Source organism: Nycticebus coucang, chromosome 10, assembly GCF_027406575.1.
Source record: "Nycticebus coucang isolate mNycCou1 chromosome 10, mNycCou1.pri, whole genome shotgun sequence".
Taxonomy (NCBI): Eukaryota; Metazoa; Chordata; class Mammalia; order Primates; family Lorisidae; genus Nycticebus; species Nycticebus coucang.
The window spans coordinates 57,132,845-57,147,430 of record NC_069789.1 but is presented as its reverse complement, the minus strand read 5'-3'; the positions used below and the strand labels follow the sequence as shown (position 1 = coordinate 57,147,430).

General features: G+C 42.4%; 1 protein-coding gene across 1 annotated transcript in view; it reads right to left on the bottom strand.

The window, feature by feature from the left end:
* Positions 1 to 1,448: 1,448 nt before the first annotated feature.
* DSTYK (dual serine/threonine and tyrosine protein kinase) overlaps positions 1,449 to 14,586 on the bottom strand; it is a 67,055-nt gene continuing 53,917 nt past the window's right edge. The window contains exons 10-13 of the mRNA XM_053607337.1: positions 13,149 to 13,262; positions 10,659 to 10,773; positions 6,359 to 6,493; positions 1,449 to 5,955 (exon numbers count right to left, since the gene is read on the bottom strand). Of these exons, the coding sequence (XP_053463312.1) occupies positions 5,768 to 5,955; positions 6,359 to 6,493; positions 10,659 to 10,773; positions 13,149 to 13,262 (552 nt within the window). The 3' untranslated portion in view covers positions 1,449 to 5,767. The remainder of the gene's footprint in view (positions 5,956 to 6,358; positions 6,494 to 10,658; positions 10,774 to 13,148; positions 13,263 to 14,586) is intronic.

The following is a 14,586-nucleotide window of genomic DNA, read 5'->3' as shown; positions in this document are numbered from 1 at the left end:
TCCCGAGTAGCTGGGACAACAGGCACCCGCCACAGTGCTCATCTATTTTTTTGTGTAGTTGTCATTGTTGTTTAGCAGGCCAGGGATGGGTTCAAACCCACCTGCCTTGGTGTACGTGGCTGGTGCCCTAACCATAGATACAGGCACCGAGCCATAAGGTGGAATATATAACTGGAAGGGTAGCTGGGGTGTGTGGAGAGTATCACAGACATCGGAGGCTTACCTTCATTAAATGACTACCATGTAGACCAGGCGCCCTCAAACTTTTTAAACAGGGGGCCAGTCACTGTCCCTCAGACCACTGGAGGGCCGAACTATAGTTTAAAATAAAAAACTATGAACAAACTCCTATGCACACTGCACATATCTTATTTTGAAGTAAAAAAACAAATACGATCACAACGCCTCATGTGGCCCACGGGCCGCAGTTTGAGAACCCCTGATGTAGACATAGGCTGAGGCCCACTGACATTCAACTTTAGCCTTTCCCTCAAGAAGTACAAACACCCTAACTGTTTAAGATGTGCTGCCATCTCCTGGCCAACCTTCTGTTGCAGTCAAATCACAAGCAGTTATAACAAAAAATGACTCATCCACACAAGGCTGACATGATATGGTAACCAAGAACAAACAAAAGGAAACACACCCAGGGGGAGAAGAGGCTTGCTGCGTGCTGACCTTCCCTGGTGACCTCAGTCAGTGCTGCTCTCCTGACAGTGTCTGCCAGGCACTGCTGAGCAAGCATATCTCAACAGTGGGAGTGAGCCTGAAGAGAAAATTCAAAACATCTAAATGCAACATATCTTCAGTTCTCTCATACTATAACAAAGAATAGCTAGGCTTGTATGTTTATATGAACTGAGAATACTGCAAGTTCATGAAGGAAGCTGGAGAAAAGGATGTCACCCCAGGATGGGCTCTGGAAAATCACTTGCTCTGTCATCCTACCTTGTACCCTTCTCTGCTATCCTACCTCCCATTCCCTTGCCACACCCTTTAGTAGTGGTAATTAATGTAAAGTATTGGGAGACCAAGAGCTATCACAGCTAGAGAGGACCCCTGGTGGGAGTAACATGGTTCACCAATCCCAGCTAGCAAGCTGAAAGACCTCCGACTGCAGGTCACAATAGAAATGGAATGAAATAGGGACATTATCTTAACATGGATAGTGAGGTGAGGGAAAGCCAAAGCTAAACAGATGTAAACCTAAAATGTTAACGTGATTTTTATTATACAGCACATGGGGCATTTGTGTATCCCAAGTATATAGAATACTCTGTAAAAGTCAACTATTGAAAATTGCACTAAATAAAGACTTTACCCAGAGTTGCATCTCCTAAAAATACACACAATTAACAAGGTCCTGCTGTAACAAAATTATGGGAAGAGCCAGTTGGCACAAGAAAACAATATGAAGACTGAAGTTTGTGCCAAAGTAATTTTTTTTATTATTGCACTTTTATTCTATACACTTAGTCTGTAACACTTTTATTTAACACTGTAATAAACATTAGTCCTTTAAAACAAACAAAAAACATTATATAAAGACAAAAGACAACAAGTTGTCCAGACCAATTTTCTTTTCAACAATCTGGGCAAGGTGGCCTCCCCCATGCCAGGCATTCTCACACAGTCTCTGCAATCACAATTGGACTGGATGTTAACAAAGCAGATGAAGTTAAAACCCTTTTAAGGACAGTAGTGCTACCTGAAACCTCCAGGAGAGTTTGCAATACAAATCTCAAGGCCACTCTCTCCTTACCCACTTTATCACTGAACCAACTCTACCATCTCCATTCCCTTAATTTGGGTAAATCCTCTTTTCTTTTCTTTTAAAAAGTGGGTTATGTGATCCAGCAAATCCAAAAGGCAAGCTTTGAAAACTCAAAGCAACCACTCCTTCAGCAATGGACTCTTAATCCCACTCTGATGGACTATGGACTATGGAGATTTCCTCATTAGCCAAACGGAATACCAAGCATGCTAAGCATGCTGTCTCTCCAAAGTAAGGCCAGAGGGTGCCTTAATTTCCCAAAGTGCTACTGTATTCACCAATTCCCCTGGGCTTCTCAGTGCTAAATCATAAGCCAAAGCCACAATGTAAACTGTCATTCAGTGCAGTTGTCGCTCACAGCCCTGCAACCCTGAGCCACTTCTCCCATCAGGAAAGACACTTAGTGACCCTTCTTTGGCAGCTCAAGCAAAGATATGAAAATGTACTAGTCGAAAGTTCTACTATTCCCCTATTTCTGTGGTAGGAATGTATCCTTTCTTCCACTGCTTCCTTGAATTTTAGTGTTAAAAATGAGAAGTTTCTGCCTAGGCTGTTCCCTTGAAGCTGATGGGAGTCCATAGTGACTCTCTTTGGTCTGAGGACAACCAGCGAGTCCCCCTTTGGAGAGAAGTGAAGGGCTTGCTCAATTAATAAGCTATTCTGCAGAGGATCAAGGAACTAGGACATGCCTGTGGAAACCTTGCTATACTGAGGCTTCCTCAGCCATGCCAGACTGACCTTGCCACTAGCTCTCTAGGTACAAGGTCAGCCATTTCTTCTGACTGCTCTTCAGGATCACCGCTTGCTTAGTACTGAAACAAAATGAGCGACCAGATTTAAAGCTCATTAAAAACAGCCAAGTCATCATTTTTTTGTGCTTGAGTGAAGTGCCCTAATTAAGTCGATTAGAAGGACAAAACACAGTAAGTGCTATTCTTTCATGCCTCCTTCTTCCCCAGCCACAATCTTACCTCACCACTTGGGGACATGGACAATCTGGAGGTGCAATCTTTGAGGACTTTGGCTACACTGAGCCCTCTACAGCCCAAGTGCCACCAGACTTCTTTGAATACCTAGTGTCTTCCCAACTAATATACAATACAGTACATTTTATGGCATTCCATCACTTTAATAAGAATGGGTGCCAAGGATCAAAGAACCCAAAATTAACTGACAATGTTGTAAAACAAAAGCAAAGTATACACATGCTATACACACGTATTCCTGCACTCAGCCTGCTGAGTATTTAAATAATACCTCTAAATATCCATATGTGGATTTTGGATGGCTTGGAGACTTTCAGGAATATTTTGCACCTTTTCTTGCAATACTTATTTTTTTTAATGAACTATAACACAACTACTCATCTCTTTACTTACATTAGTCCCTCCCTTTCTCTCTTTCCACCAAGCAAAAAACTGGGGAATCTGCTAGAAAACTGGAACCTGGTAGCAGACTAAGCCTTGGGGATAAATGAAAAAGGGACTCTGGATAGGCAAATAAACTAACCTCCCACGTGTGAATGGGGGTATGAGCTAAGACTTGCAAAGAATGTTAGGAGTGTGGTCTCCCTAATGGAAGCACAGACTCCTGAATATAGCAGAGTTAAAAGATAGTCTGGAAAAAAAAAAGGGAACTATATAAAACTTTTCTTGAAATTTCACATAGAAATGACTTAAAGTGATTTTTCAGCCATTAGAAACTACTCACCCTTCCTTTTTTGACACCTGGCTTCCTGGAAGCCCCATTATAGTTCCAAGAAGGGCAACGAATGAACACTGAGCAGAACAGAGTATAACTAAATAGGTGTTAAAAATTCTAATATATCAGCTCGGCTCCATAGCTCAGTGGTAAGAGCACTGGCCACATGCACCGAGGCTGGTGGGTTCGAACCCAGCCTGGGCCTGCTAAACTGCAGCAAAAAAAAATAGCTGGGTATTGTGGTGGGCGCCTGTAGTCCCAGCTGCTTGGGAGGCTGAGGCAAGAGAATCGCTTAAGCCCAAGAGTTTGAGTTTGCTGTAAGCTGTGCTGCCACGGCACTCTACTGAAGGTAACAAAATGAGACTCCGTCTCAAAAAAAAAAAAAAAACCTCTAATATATACTGAATATTCTACTAAAACAATGCTGGAATCTATAGAACCCAAAGACACTGGGTCAGTTACTTTATCATTTGCAAACAAAAAAGGTTTTTAGCACTACATGGAATTTCTGAAAAGCCGCAAGTGTGTAGGAGCTACTATGCTCAACTGTATCTATAATGAGAACCCAGGACAGCCAAAGAGTTAAAAATGAACTTCATAAGTTATATGAAAAACTTATTATAGACTCCATTTATACTGTTAATATTAAGGGATGTTGTTTTGTCACACACAATTCTAGAAAATCCCAGCAGCAAATGCACCACTCATTTTATATAGCCACATGGGGGCCTGTTTCACTTGAGGCTGGACACCGGGGCCAGATCACGAACTAGGGAGATAGAGAGAGCTGTTCACCTTCACTGTCTATTCCTTCATCTACTTGTTGTTCTGAACTAATGGATCAAATTGGCAGAGGAAGGCCTGAAGTCAAAGTCTGAGATGCCCCAATATTTAAATTGTTCCCTTCCTCTGCCTGGAATCAGAGTTACTCTCCTCATGTACACTTTATAAGGAACTCTCCGAAATTCCACCATATCACCTCCCAATTTCAAGGGAGGGGAGCTTCCCATATACTAATACACCAGGGTAAAGTTTACATATACAGAACTACCAGAGGAGTGTTTTCCTTTTTCCATTGGTTCCTTTTTTCTTCTTACAGATCATATGTAAAATAAGGTTAAAAGACAGGGATAAATTGCAGAAGAAATCTTGGTTCAAAAGCTCATTGATAATGTTTTAAAAACATCAGTGTGTTAAGATTCAAACACAAAAAGAAGGATTTCTAATTTGTATAAGTTTTAAAAACAAACTGGTATCCTTTCATTAGGTTTGAATGCAGGCCACAGTTTCCAGATAATTCCCACTTCTCAGGTCCCCGCCAAATATTTCACATTGGGCTGGTTTTGCTCAGATTATTTGCTCTGAAGTACCATGTTATCCAGAGTTTTCCCACCTTGAGACAAAAAGAAAGGGAAAAGGGTGGCACCTGTGGCTCACAGGAGTAGGGTGCCGGCCCCATATACCGGAGGTGGTGGGTTCAAACCCAGCCCCCGCCAAAAACTGCAAAAAAAAAAAAAAAAGGGAAAAAAAAAGACCCAAGGGTACAATAGATTCTGTTTGGGGGTTGGCAGTAACTCAAAATCCAACAGCTTATGTGTGTATACCCACACATACATACACACACATTCTTTCCTTTGTTGTTTCTTGGCCTTTGGTGATATAACACCAGAATCAGGGACTGCCTTCTATATGTAAACACAATGGCACTGGGAACAGCACATAGCTTTCTTTCTACCTCCCTCACCGGGCTTCTGACTGTTACAGCCTGATATCCCTGGTTGCAGACAGCAGGAACCAGACATCTCTAAGTTTTTGTTTGTTTGGTTTTTTTCCCCATGTTCTCATAATCCCAGAACTAAGCTCATATCTTCTAAAGGGTCCTGACCAAACTATTCCTAGCTAGAGCCCCCAAATCAGGAAAATGATAGGTTTTAATATTATTGCCACTGCACTCTCCCACTTGTCTTAGAAACATATACAATGTGTAGACAATGGTAACATTTGCCTCCTTTTCAGCTGTGAGGCCAGAACATCGTATTCCTCAGCTTTTGCGTGTCTTAGACACTCTTTTGCTAACGGGATAGCTTGGAGCTTTAGGGAACTGCTGAATATGCTCAGTCATCCAACTCTTCACTGTCCTGGAGTCATCTCTGTCTGGGAAGGTCTCAAGTTGCCCAGCAAGCACCAATTCCCTTCGGAGCGCCCTATAGTGAATAAATGTCAAATTCTCCCCACGGCCAAAATGTGAGGGAAAGGAAAGAAATAGAGGGTGAAAGAAAAATGTCTTTGCTTTCAAGTAGAATCATCTAGTCCTCTGTTTGGCTGCTCAGAATTTGACTTGCATAGCCGGTCCATGATGCCCTGGAGCATGGGCTGGACAATGCCCAAGAGAGGCCTCTTCGAGGGGTCACCATCCCAACAGGCTTCCATCAACTGCCAGCACTCCTCATCAAACACGGGAAGCCGCTCTGGCCGGGCCCCTAGAGAGAGGAGCATGGAAAGATCACAGTAAGAGGGGCCCAATGAAGAGGAATGGCCAGCTTGAAGGCTCATTACTCAGCTGGGGCTCGGGACACTAAAGAATGTAATGAGCTTTAAGTGCATTTTAGAACTGAATAGTGATAAAAATTTGGAACATATTGGCATAGAAGCTTCGAAAATTAGAAGTTTTAAAGAAGCCTTTTTGAGATAGTTCAATAGAGTACTGCTTGGAAGCAAAGGTTTCACTTAAATGTCTTCTCTGGATTCCATGATTATTTAAACCTGCCCGTGTTCCTGCTGTGGCGTAGCCAGAGAGGAGGACATGAGGCCCCCGTGGCAGTGCCTGGGCTCAATCTGCTCTTGCCAAGGGAGTCAGGATAAAGCAGTGCTCATGGCTCTTACCTCTCCGCACATTGTTCCATAGATGGTCTTTGCTGGCACACCTCTCAAATGCCTCAGGGAGCTTGACAGAGCCTGAGCAGATATACCAGAAAAGAATCCCAAAAGCATAGACATCCACGGAATTATCATACTTCCCTATGGCAAGAAAGGATGAAAAGCAGTGAGCCAGGAAGAGGAGGGCAGCAGCAGCACTGCCACTCATACTGCAGAGGTCTTTAAATTATTTTGTCTAAGGCTTTCAACATTCATTATCTTTCATAACAACCCTGTCAGGTAGGTAAGGCACATCTATAATGCTCATTTTACAATACAATAAACTATGGCATTGCGAGGTAAAGGCAGACAGATATTAAGAGAGCCAGGACTAGAATTTGACAAAGGAGGGGAAAAATAATACCTTTCATTTTAATGGGTTATTCAAAAAATTAACCTGATAGGTCACATTAGGAAAATAAAGCTGGAAAACACAGGTGGGTGGACAAATTGAAATATAAAGTTTTTAAAGTTAGAAGAGTCTGGATTCAGTGCACAGCAGGAAGTTATTTATATTTTAGAGCAGGAGGTGACATAGAGATTCCAACATTTTAGAAAGAGGCCAGGCATAGTGCCTCACTCCAAGCACTCTGGGAGACTGAGGCAGGTAGACTGCTTGCGCTCAGAAGTTCAAGACCAGCCTGGGCAAGAGTGAGACCCCATCTCTACTAAAAACAGAAAAATTATCAGGGCGTGGTGGCTCACACATGTAGTCCGAGCTACTCAGAAGGCTGGGGCAAGAAGATTACTTGAACCTAAGAGTTTGAGATTGCTGTGAGCTATGATGCTATTGCACTCTAACAAAAACAACAACCGAAAAAACATTTTAGAGGCTTGGCACCTGTAACTCAGCAGCTAGGGTGCCACCCACATACACCAGAGCTGGCAGGTTTGAATCCAGCTGGGTTCCAATCCAGCCCAGACCTGCCAAACTACAATGACAACTACAACCAAAAAACAGCCATGAGTCTTGGCGGGTGCTTATAGTCTCAGCTACTTGGGAGGATGAGGCAAGAGAATCGCTTGAGCCCAAGAGTTTGAGGTTGCTGTGAGCTATGATGCCATGGCACTCTACCCAGGACGACAGCTTGAAACTCTGTCTCAAAAAAAAAATTAAAAAAAAAATAAATTTTTTTTAGAAACATGGTTCTGGCCAGGTGCAGTGGCTCATACACGCCTGTAATCCTAGCATTTTGGGAGGCTGAGGCAGAAGGATGCCTTGAGCTCAGGAGTTCCAGACTAGCTCAAGAGAGCAAGATCCACTCTCTACTAAAAATACAAAAATTAGCTGGGTGTTGTGACAGGCGCCTGTAGTCCCACCTACTCAGGAGGCTGAGGCAAGAGCACTGCTTGAACCCAGGAGTCTGAGGTTGCTGTGAGCTAGGCTGATGCCATGGCACTCTAGCCTGGGGCAAGAGAGTGACACTCTGTCTCAAAAAAAAAAAAAAGAAAGAAAAGAAAGAAAATGACAGCAGTAGGGTGGGCTGTAATAGAAACAATCAATGGGCTGGGCACGGTGGCTCACACCTGTACTCCTAGCACTTTGGGAAGCCAAAGGTGGGCGGATTGTTGAGCTCAGGAATTTGAGACCAGCCTGAGCAAAGCGAGACCCCATCCCTATAAGAAATTAAAAACAAAACAAAACAAAACAAAAAAACTGCCGGGTGTGGTGGCTCACACCTGTAATCCTAGCACTCTGGGAGGCTGAGGCGGGTGGATCACTGAGCTCAAGAGTTGAGACTAGGCATGGTGCCCATAGCATAGTGGTTACAGCCCCAGCCACATATACGGAGGCTGGGGGGTTGGAACCTAGCCTGGGCCAGCTAAGCAACAATGACAACTTCAACAGAAAAATAGCTGGGCGTTGTGCGGGGGCCTATAGTCTCAGCTACTTGGAAGTCTATGGCAAGAAAATTGCTTAAGCCCGAGAGTTTGAGGTTGCTGTGAGCTGTGATGCCACAGCACTCTACCTAGGGTGACATAATGAGACTTTTGTCTAAAAAAAGAAAAGACTTGAGACTAGCCTGATTAAGAGTGAGACTCTATCTCTACTAAAAATAAAAAACTGAGGCAACTCAGTGAGCAGGGCGCCGGCCCCATATACCGAGGGTGGCAGGTTCAAACCCGGCCCCGGCCAAACTGCAACAAAAAAATAGCCGGGCATTGTGGCAGGCGCCTGTAGTCCCAGCTACTCGGGAGGCTGAGGCAGGAGAATCCCCTAAGCCCAGGAGTTGGAGGTTGCTGTGAGCTGTGTGACGCCACGGCACTCTACCGAGGGCGATAAAGTGAAACTCTGTCTCTACAAAAAAAAAAAAAAAACCGAGGCAAGAGGATCTCTTAAGCCCAAGAGTTTAAGATTGCTGTGAGCTATGACACCACAGCACACTACCAAGGGTGACAAAGTGAGACTGTCTCAAAAACAAAACAAAATAAAAAAATGAAACAACCAATGGAATTTAAGTATGAAGTAGCTAAAATAGAATAATAGCAGTAGGGAACAGACTTTTTTTTTTTTTAAAGTAAATCTGGAGATAAACAAATGACGACTATCTATTTGATTCAGACATGAGTAGGCTATAGCTCTACCTAATACCTAATACTACGCTATCACTCAGTGAAGAGCTGGGGGAAGACCTGTGTACAAAACAAAAGAACTTCATATATACTGCTAATTTTGACTTGACTCTTACCAATACTAATGACTGAGCTGCTCCTACCTTTCCATCTTCCCTTGCAATGGAACAACTATTCCCCATTCACTTGAGCGTAAACCCTTTTTTTTTTTTTTTGCAGTTTTTGGCCCAGGCTGGGTTTGAACCCACCACCTCCAGCATATGGGGCCGGTGCCCTAGTCCTTTGAGCCACAGGCACCACCCAGCTCAAAACTTTTGAGTCATCTTTTAGTCATTCTTTTCTGTTCACCGTACGTATCAAGTTAATAATAAAATCCATAGCCGGGCCTTGTGGTAGGCGCCTGTAGTCCCAGCTACTTGGGAGGCTGAGGCAAGAGAATAGCTTGAGCCCAAGAGTTTGAGGTTGCTGTGAGCTGTGATGCCACAGCACTCTACCCAGGGCAACAGCCTGAAACTCTGTCTCCCCCCCCAAAAAAAAAATCCAGCACATTCTTTCTCTGATTGATCTCAAATCTGTCACTTTTTTTTCTTTTGTTTTGTTTCATCACTATACCAACCTAATCCTGGAGGCAACCACTACCTATCTGGTCTCTTTACTTTGGTTCTTTCTAATCAAATCCTCTCTACCTACTGCTGCTGAGCTCATCTGCTATGAACATTTTCTCTTGATCTCTCTCCTGCTCAAAAGCTCAATAGCTCCTTAAGTTTTGCACAACAAGCCTTAACTCCTCTGTGGGAATTTCAATCTCAATGTATTTTATCTCCAGCCTTATTTATTAATAGTCTCCAAAAGCTTTTCTTTACTGCCATCCTTATTTTTCTATTCTGTGATACTCCTCATTATTTCCCTTTCTCCAGCCTCCAAACTTTTCTGCCTTTCATGACACATAGTTGGACTCTGAGAGACTTAGATTCCAATGCCAACTCCATTACCTTTTAGCTCAGTGTTTTTGGGTGGTTTTCTTCATCAATCTGGTCTCAAGTTTACTCAACTTTATCCATGAAATGGACATACAAATCCATCAATATCATCACAGAATTGTGAGAATTAAATAAAACAAAATATATAAGAAAAATACCCATACTGCCTAGCTCAAAGTATATACTTAATAAATGAATGAGTTCTCTACCAGATCTGATTCAAGTTCTACCCAAAGTCTCACTTCTACCATAAAACCATCAAACATTTCCTCCTTCATTTGTCCTTTTTCTGAACACCAACAATATATTACATCACACTTAATTTAGGACTTCATCACAAGCTATGTTATGCAGCTTCCTAATTATTTTACTTCTCTTAATATATCTCTATGACAATTTTAAGTTCTTTTAATGATAGAGGACAACTCATACCATTCTTCAATGAATATTTCATGATTAAATGATTGACTATAGCACAAATAGAGAGACATCCAAAAGAACAGGTGGTGGTGCAATTTGGACTTTTTTTTCATTCTTTTACCTCTTTACTTTTCCCCCTACTTATCTTAGGTTTCCCCTATTCTGGTTTCTACACTGCCTGTGCCAGACCTGCTTGTGTTACATACTTGTGGATACCACCTAGCCTAAGGAGTAGCACTCAGGGTTAAAGTAATGAGCGCTGTCCAAACCCACTCCCATCCCTCCAGCCTTACCTGTGAAAAGTTCAGGGGCCATGTGGATTGGCGTCCCCACAATGCTGCCTGACATCATGGCCTCTGGTTTGCAGAATCCTAAGTCAGTGATCTTGGCACGGTTCTGCTTGTCCAGCTGCCAACAAAGTGGGGCAAGAGTCACCCTGTCTCTGATCCTGCACACAGCACTGTCCAAGCTCATGTAGGTACCTCAAAGTAGTATAGTAACATACTACTTAATGATGGGGATTTGTACTGAGAAATGAGTCATTAGATGATTTTGTCCTTCTGCAAAAATCATAGCGCATACTTAAACAACATAGGTGGTACAGCCTACTACGCACCTGGCCTATATGGTACAGCCTATTGCTCCAAAGCTATAAACCTGTACAGCATGTTACTGTACTGAATACCATAGGCAGCTGTAGCACAATGGCTAAGTATTTGTGTATCTAAGCATATTTAAGCATAGAAAAGGTACAGTAAAAATACGGTATAAAAGATAAAAATAGTACACTTGTATAGGGCACTTACCATGAGAGGACCTTGCAAGACTAGAAGTTGTTCCAGGTAGATCAGTGAGTGGTGAGTGAATGTGAAGGTCTAGGACGTTACTTTACTCATACACTACTGTAGAATTTATATATAAACACTACACTTAGGCTACAGTAAATTTATAAAAAATTATCTTTCTTTGGCTCAGCACCCATAACTCAGCTGTTAGGGTGCTGGCGACATTCACTAGAGCTGGCAGATTTGAACCCGGTCCAGGCCTGCTAAATAATAATGACAACTACAACAAAAAAACAGCTCGGTGTTGTGGCAGGTGCCTGTAGTCCCAGCTATTTGGGAGGTTGAGGCAAGAGAATCACTTAAACCCAAGAGTTTGAGGTTTGATGAGTAGTAGTTTGTGAGCTGTGATGCCACGGCACTCTCTATCCAGGGTGACAGTGAGACTGTGTCTCCAAAAAAAAAAAAAAAAAATTAGCCAGGTGTGGTGGTGCATATCTGTAGTCCCACCTACTTGGGAGGCTGAGGAAAAAGGATTGCTTAGCACAGCAACTAGAGGCTGCAATGAGCTATGATTGTCCCACTGCACTCCAGCCTGGGAAACAGAGTGAGACCCTGCCTCTTAAAATAATAATAATAACTCAGATTTAGGAGCATCTTGAATTTTGGAGTTTTGAATTAGGGATATTCAACTACTCAACTTGTACTATCTTCTTCCCAATATTGTAGAACAACCTCATAGCAGGGATTGCCTTTTTCTTTTCTTTTCTTTTGGGGGGGAGGGAGGGAATTGCCTTTTTCATCTTTGCATACCCAGTACTTAACACGGTGCTTGGCACATACAGGGATCCTAATTAATCCTGGAAGAATAAGGAAGAGAAGGTCTAAGGAAGAACACTAAGGAAGGACTTCAGTACCTGACTCCCTTCCTGACCCCAGGGCAGAGAGTTGGCAGTAAGAAAGTTGAGGTCCTCTGGTCAGCTGGGGAGAGTTTCCTGAAGTCCCTACAGTTTCCTCTCTTAAAGACTTTTAGGTTTCAGCTGACAATTTTAGGGAGATCTTTCCCTTTTCCCAAACTGCTATCACCTTTATACATCATTTAAGTGTTGTCAGAAATGCTTTAAAGATACGCCAATATACCTTTCCAAGGAGTATGTCAAAAGATTCTTTATAATTTAGATAACAAGACTAGTGAGTTCACTACTATCTTACCTTTTAAGGTGACTTCACACATCTTAGCCCTCATTCACATTTTTAATCAAACAACCCTAAGCAGTAATAAGACCTAGACTACTCAAAAATACCAAGATCATAAATGCAAAATTAAGGCAGAAAGACTATTCAAGATTAATGGAGAACAGAGAAACATGACAACAAAATATACTATATGATCCTTGGATTGGATCCTGGATTAAACAAACAGGCTGACCCTATCAAACAAACAGGCTGACCCTAGGACAACAGAAAAATGTTAATACAGACTGTATACTGAATAACAGTATTATATCAATGTTAAATTTCTTGGGTGTGATAATAACATTTTAATGATGTAGAAGTATGTCCTTTTCCTTAGGAGATACATGCTTAAAGTATTTAGGAATAAAGTGTTACCTGCAACTTACTTTCATATAGTTTAGTAAAAAATGATGAGTGTGTGTAGACATATGTGTACACAGGAGAGCACATTAGGAGAAAAGAGAGAACATGACTTGGGGTGAAGGGTATATGTGTCGTCACTGTACCACTCTTAGCTTTTTGTAAGTTTAAAATTTTTCAAAACAGTGTAAGGAGAAAAACCTTATGTAACATAAGTTAAGTCTATAATGAAACTGCTCCCTGCGCCTTAAGTTCAAGATGCCATCCACATTGAGTGCTACTAACTTTACTACTTTCCCACTGGACTTCTCTCCTAGGTCCAAACTCCCCTTTACATGTACCTTCCAAAAGATCACTCAGCCCACAGAGGTGGGGTAACACCCCGGGGAAAAAGCTCCTACTTACCAGCACATTTTTCAGTTTGATATCACGATGAACCAGTCCCTGGCTGTGCAGGAAGCGGATTCCCTCCACCACATCTAGGGCTAACTGCAGACGTGTCTCCAGGGTCAGCCCAGCCTGCAGGAGATAAAAGACTTGTCGCAAAGGGCAACTCCTCAACTCGCTTGGACCAAATGATGCTTCCTTTTGTGGGGAACTAAAAGACTGACTGCCCTAGGGCACATAGGCCCAGAAAAATAAATGAAAAAAGGGGGAAGTAGAAAACAGCTAAGAGAGAGAAGTAGAAGGAAAAGCAAGCTATAAAGATTAAATCCTTTGCAGGCTGCCGTTAGGCCAAATGTACAACCCCAACTATGACTAGGAAAGGGATAATCAAACAACTGAAACACAACTTATTTCTATCATCTAAACAGACTCTGGAACTGGGCCAGGTGTAGTGCCACACGTCTGTAATCCCACGGCTTTGGGAAGCTAAGGTGGTGGGCTCACTTGAGGCCAGGAGTTTTGAGAGCAGCCTGGACAACACAGTAAAACCCCATCGCTACAAAAAAATAAGAAAAATTAGCCAGGTATGGTGGTGGGCACCAGTAGTCCCACCAACTTGGGAGGCTAAGGCAGATCACTTAAGCCTGGGAGTTTAAGGTTACGGAGAGCTATTATTGCGCCACCGCATTCCAGTACAGAAGACAGAGCAAGATCCTGTTTCGAAACAAACAAACAAACAAACAAACTCTGAAACTGCCTTTGAGGCTCAAAGTATTTCCAAGTCCCTTGGGCAGATTTACTTCTATTGCTTTGCGGGCCCAGTTAGCTAAGGTTTAGTTTGATGGATTCATATACCAAAGTCACTCATATTACTTCAATTTAGGGTCTTTTTGAATTCTGAAAAATGTCACATCATTCACTCAAAAGCTCAATGAGTTTCTCAAGCCCACTTGCAGAAAAGCATCAGACAATGCTGTGCTTAACTCCTCCGAAATGAAGAGGGAAAACCATGTGGAATCATTTTCTTCATCATATTGATGCTTTTGATTCCTCATGACTCCTAAAAGCACTTCTAAAGTTTCCTCTGCCCTACTTCCAGAAGCCTCCGTGTAAACTGGTACAAGAGGCATTTGTGAGAAGGGACCTATCCCATACTCTGAGGTCAGCTTTTCTCTCCTGCTCAGCTCCAGTGTAGGGAATAGACAAAAGAAAACTTGTTAGCTCCCTTTCAGTAGTTGTTTTAAGTAAGGGAAACTCAACAGCCAACTGAGGGTTTCACCTTTACTCAAAATCCTTCAGTAGTTTCTCAATGTCTATAAAAGAATTTAAATTCTATAGAAATCCTTAACATTTTGGGTCCTGTATAATTTGTTCTGAACATCTTCTTGCACATTATCTTCTTCTATTCCCCAAATCTTCTAATGTTCTAGGCATTATGCTCTTTCCTTCCCCTGTA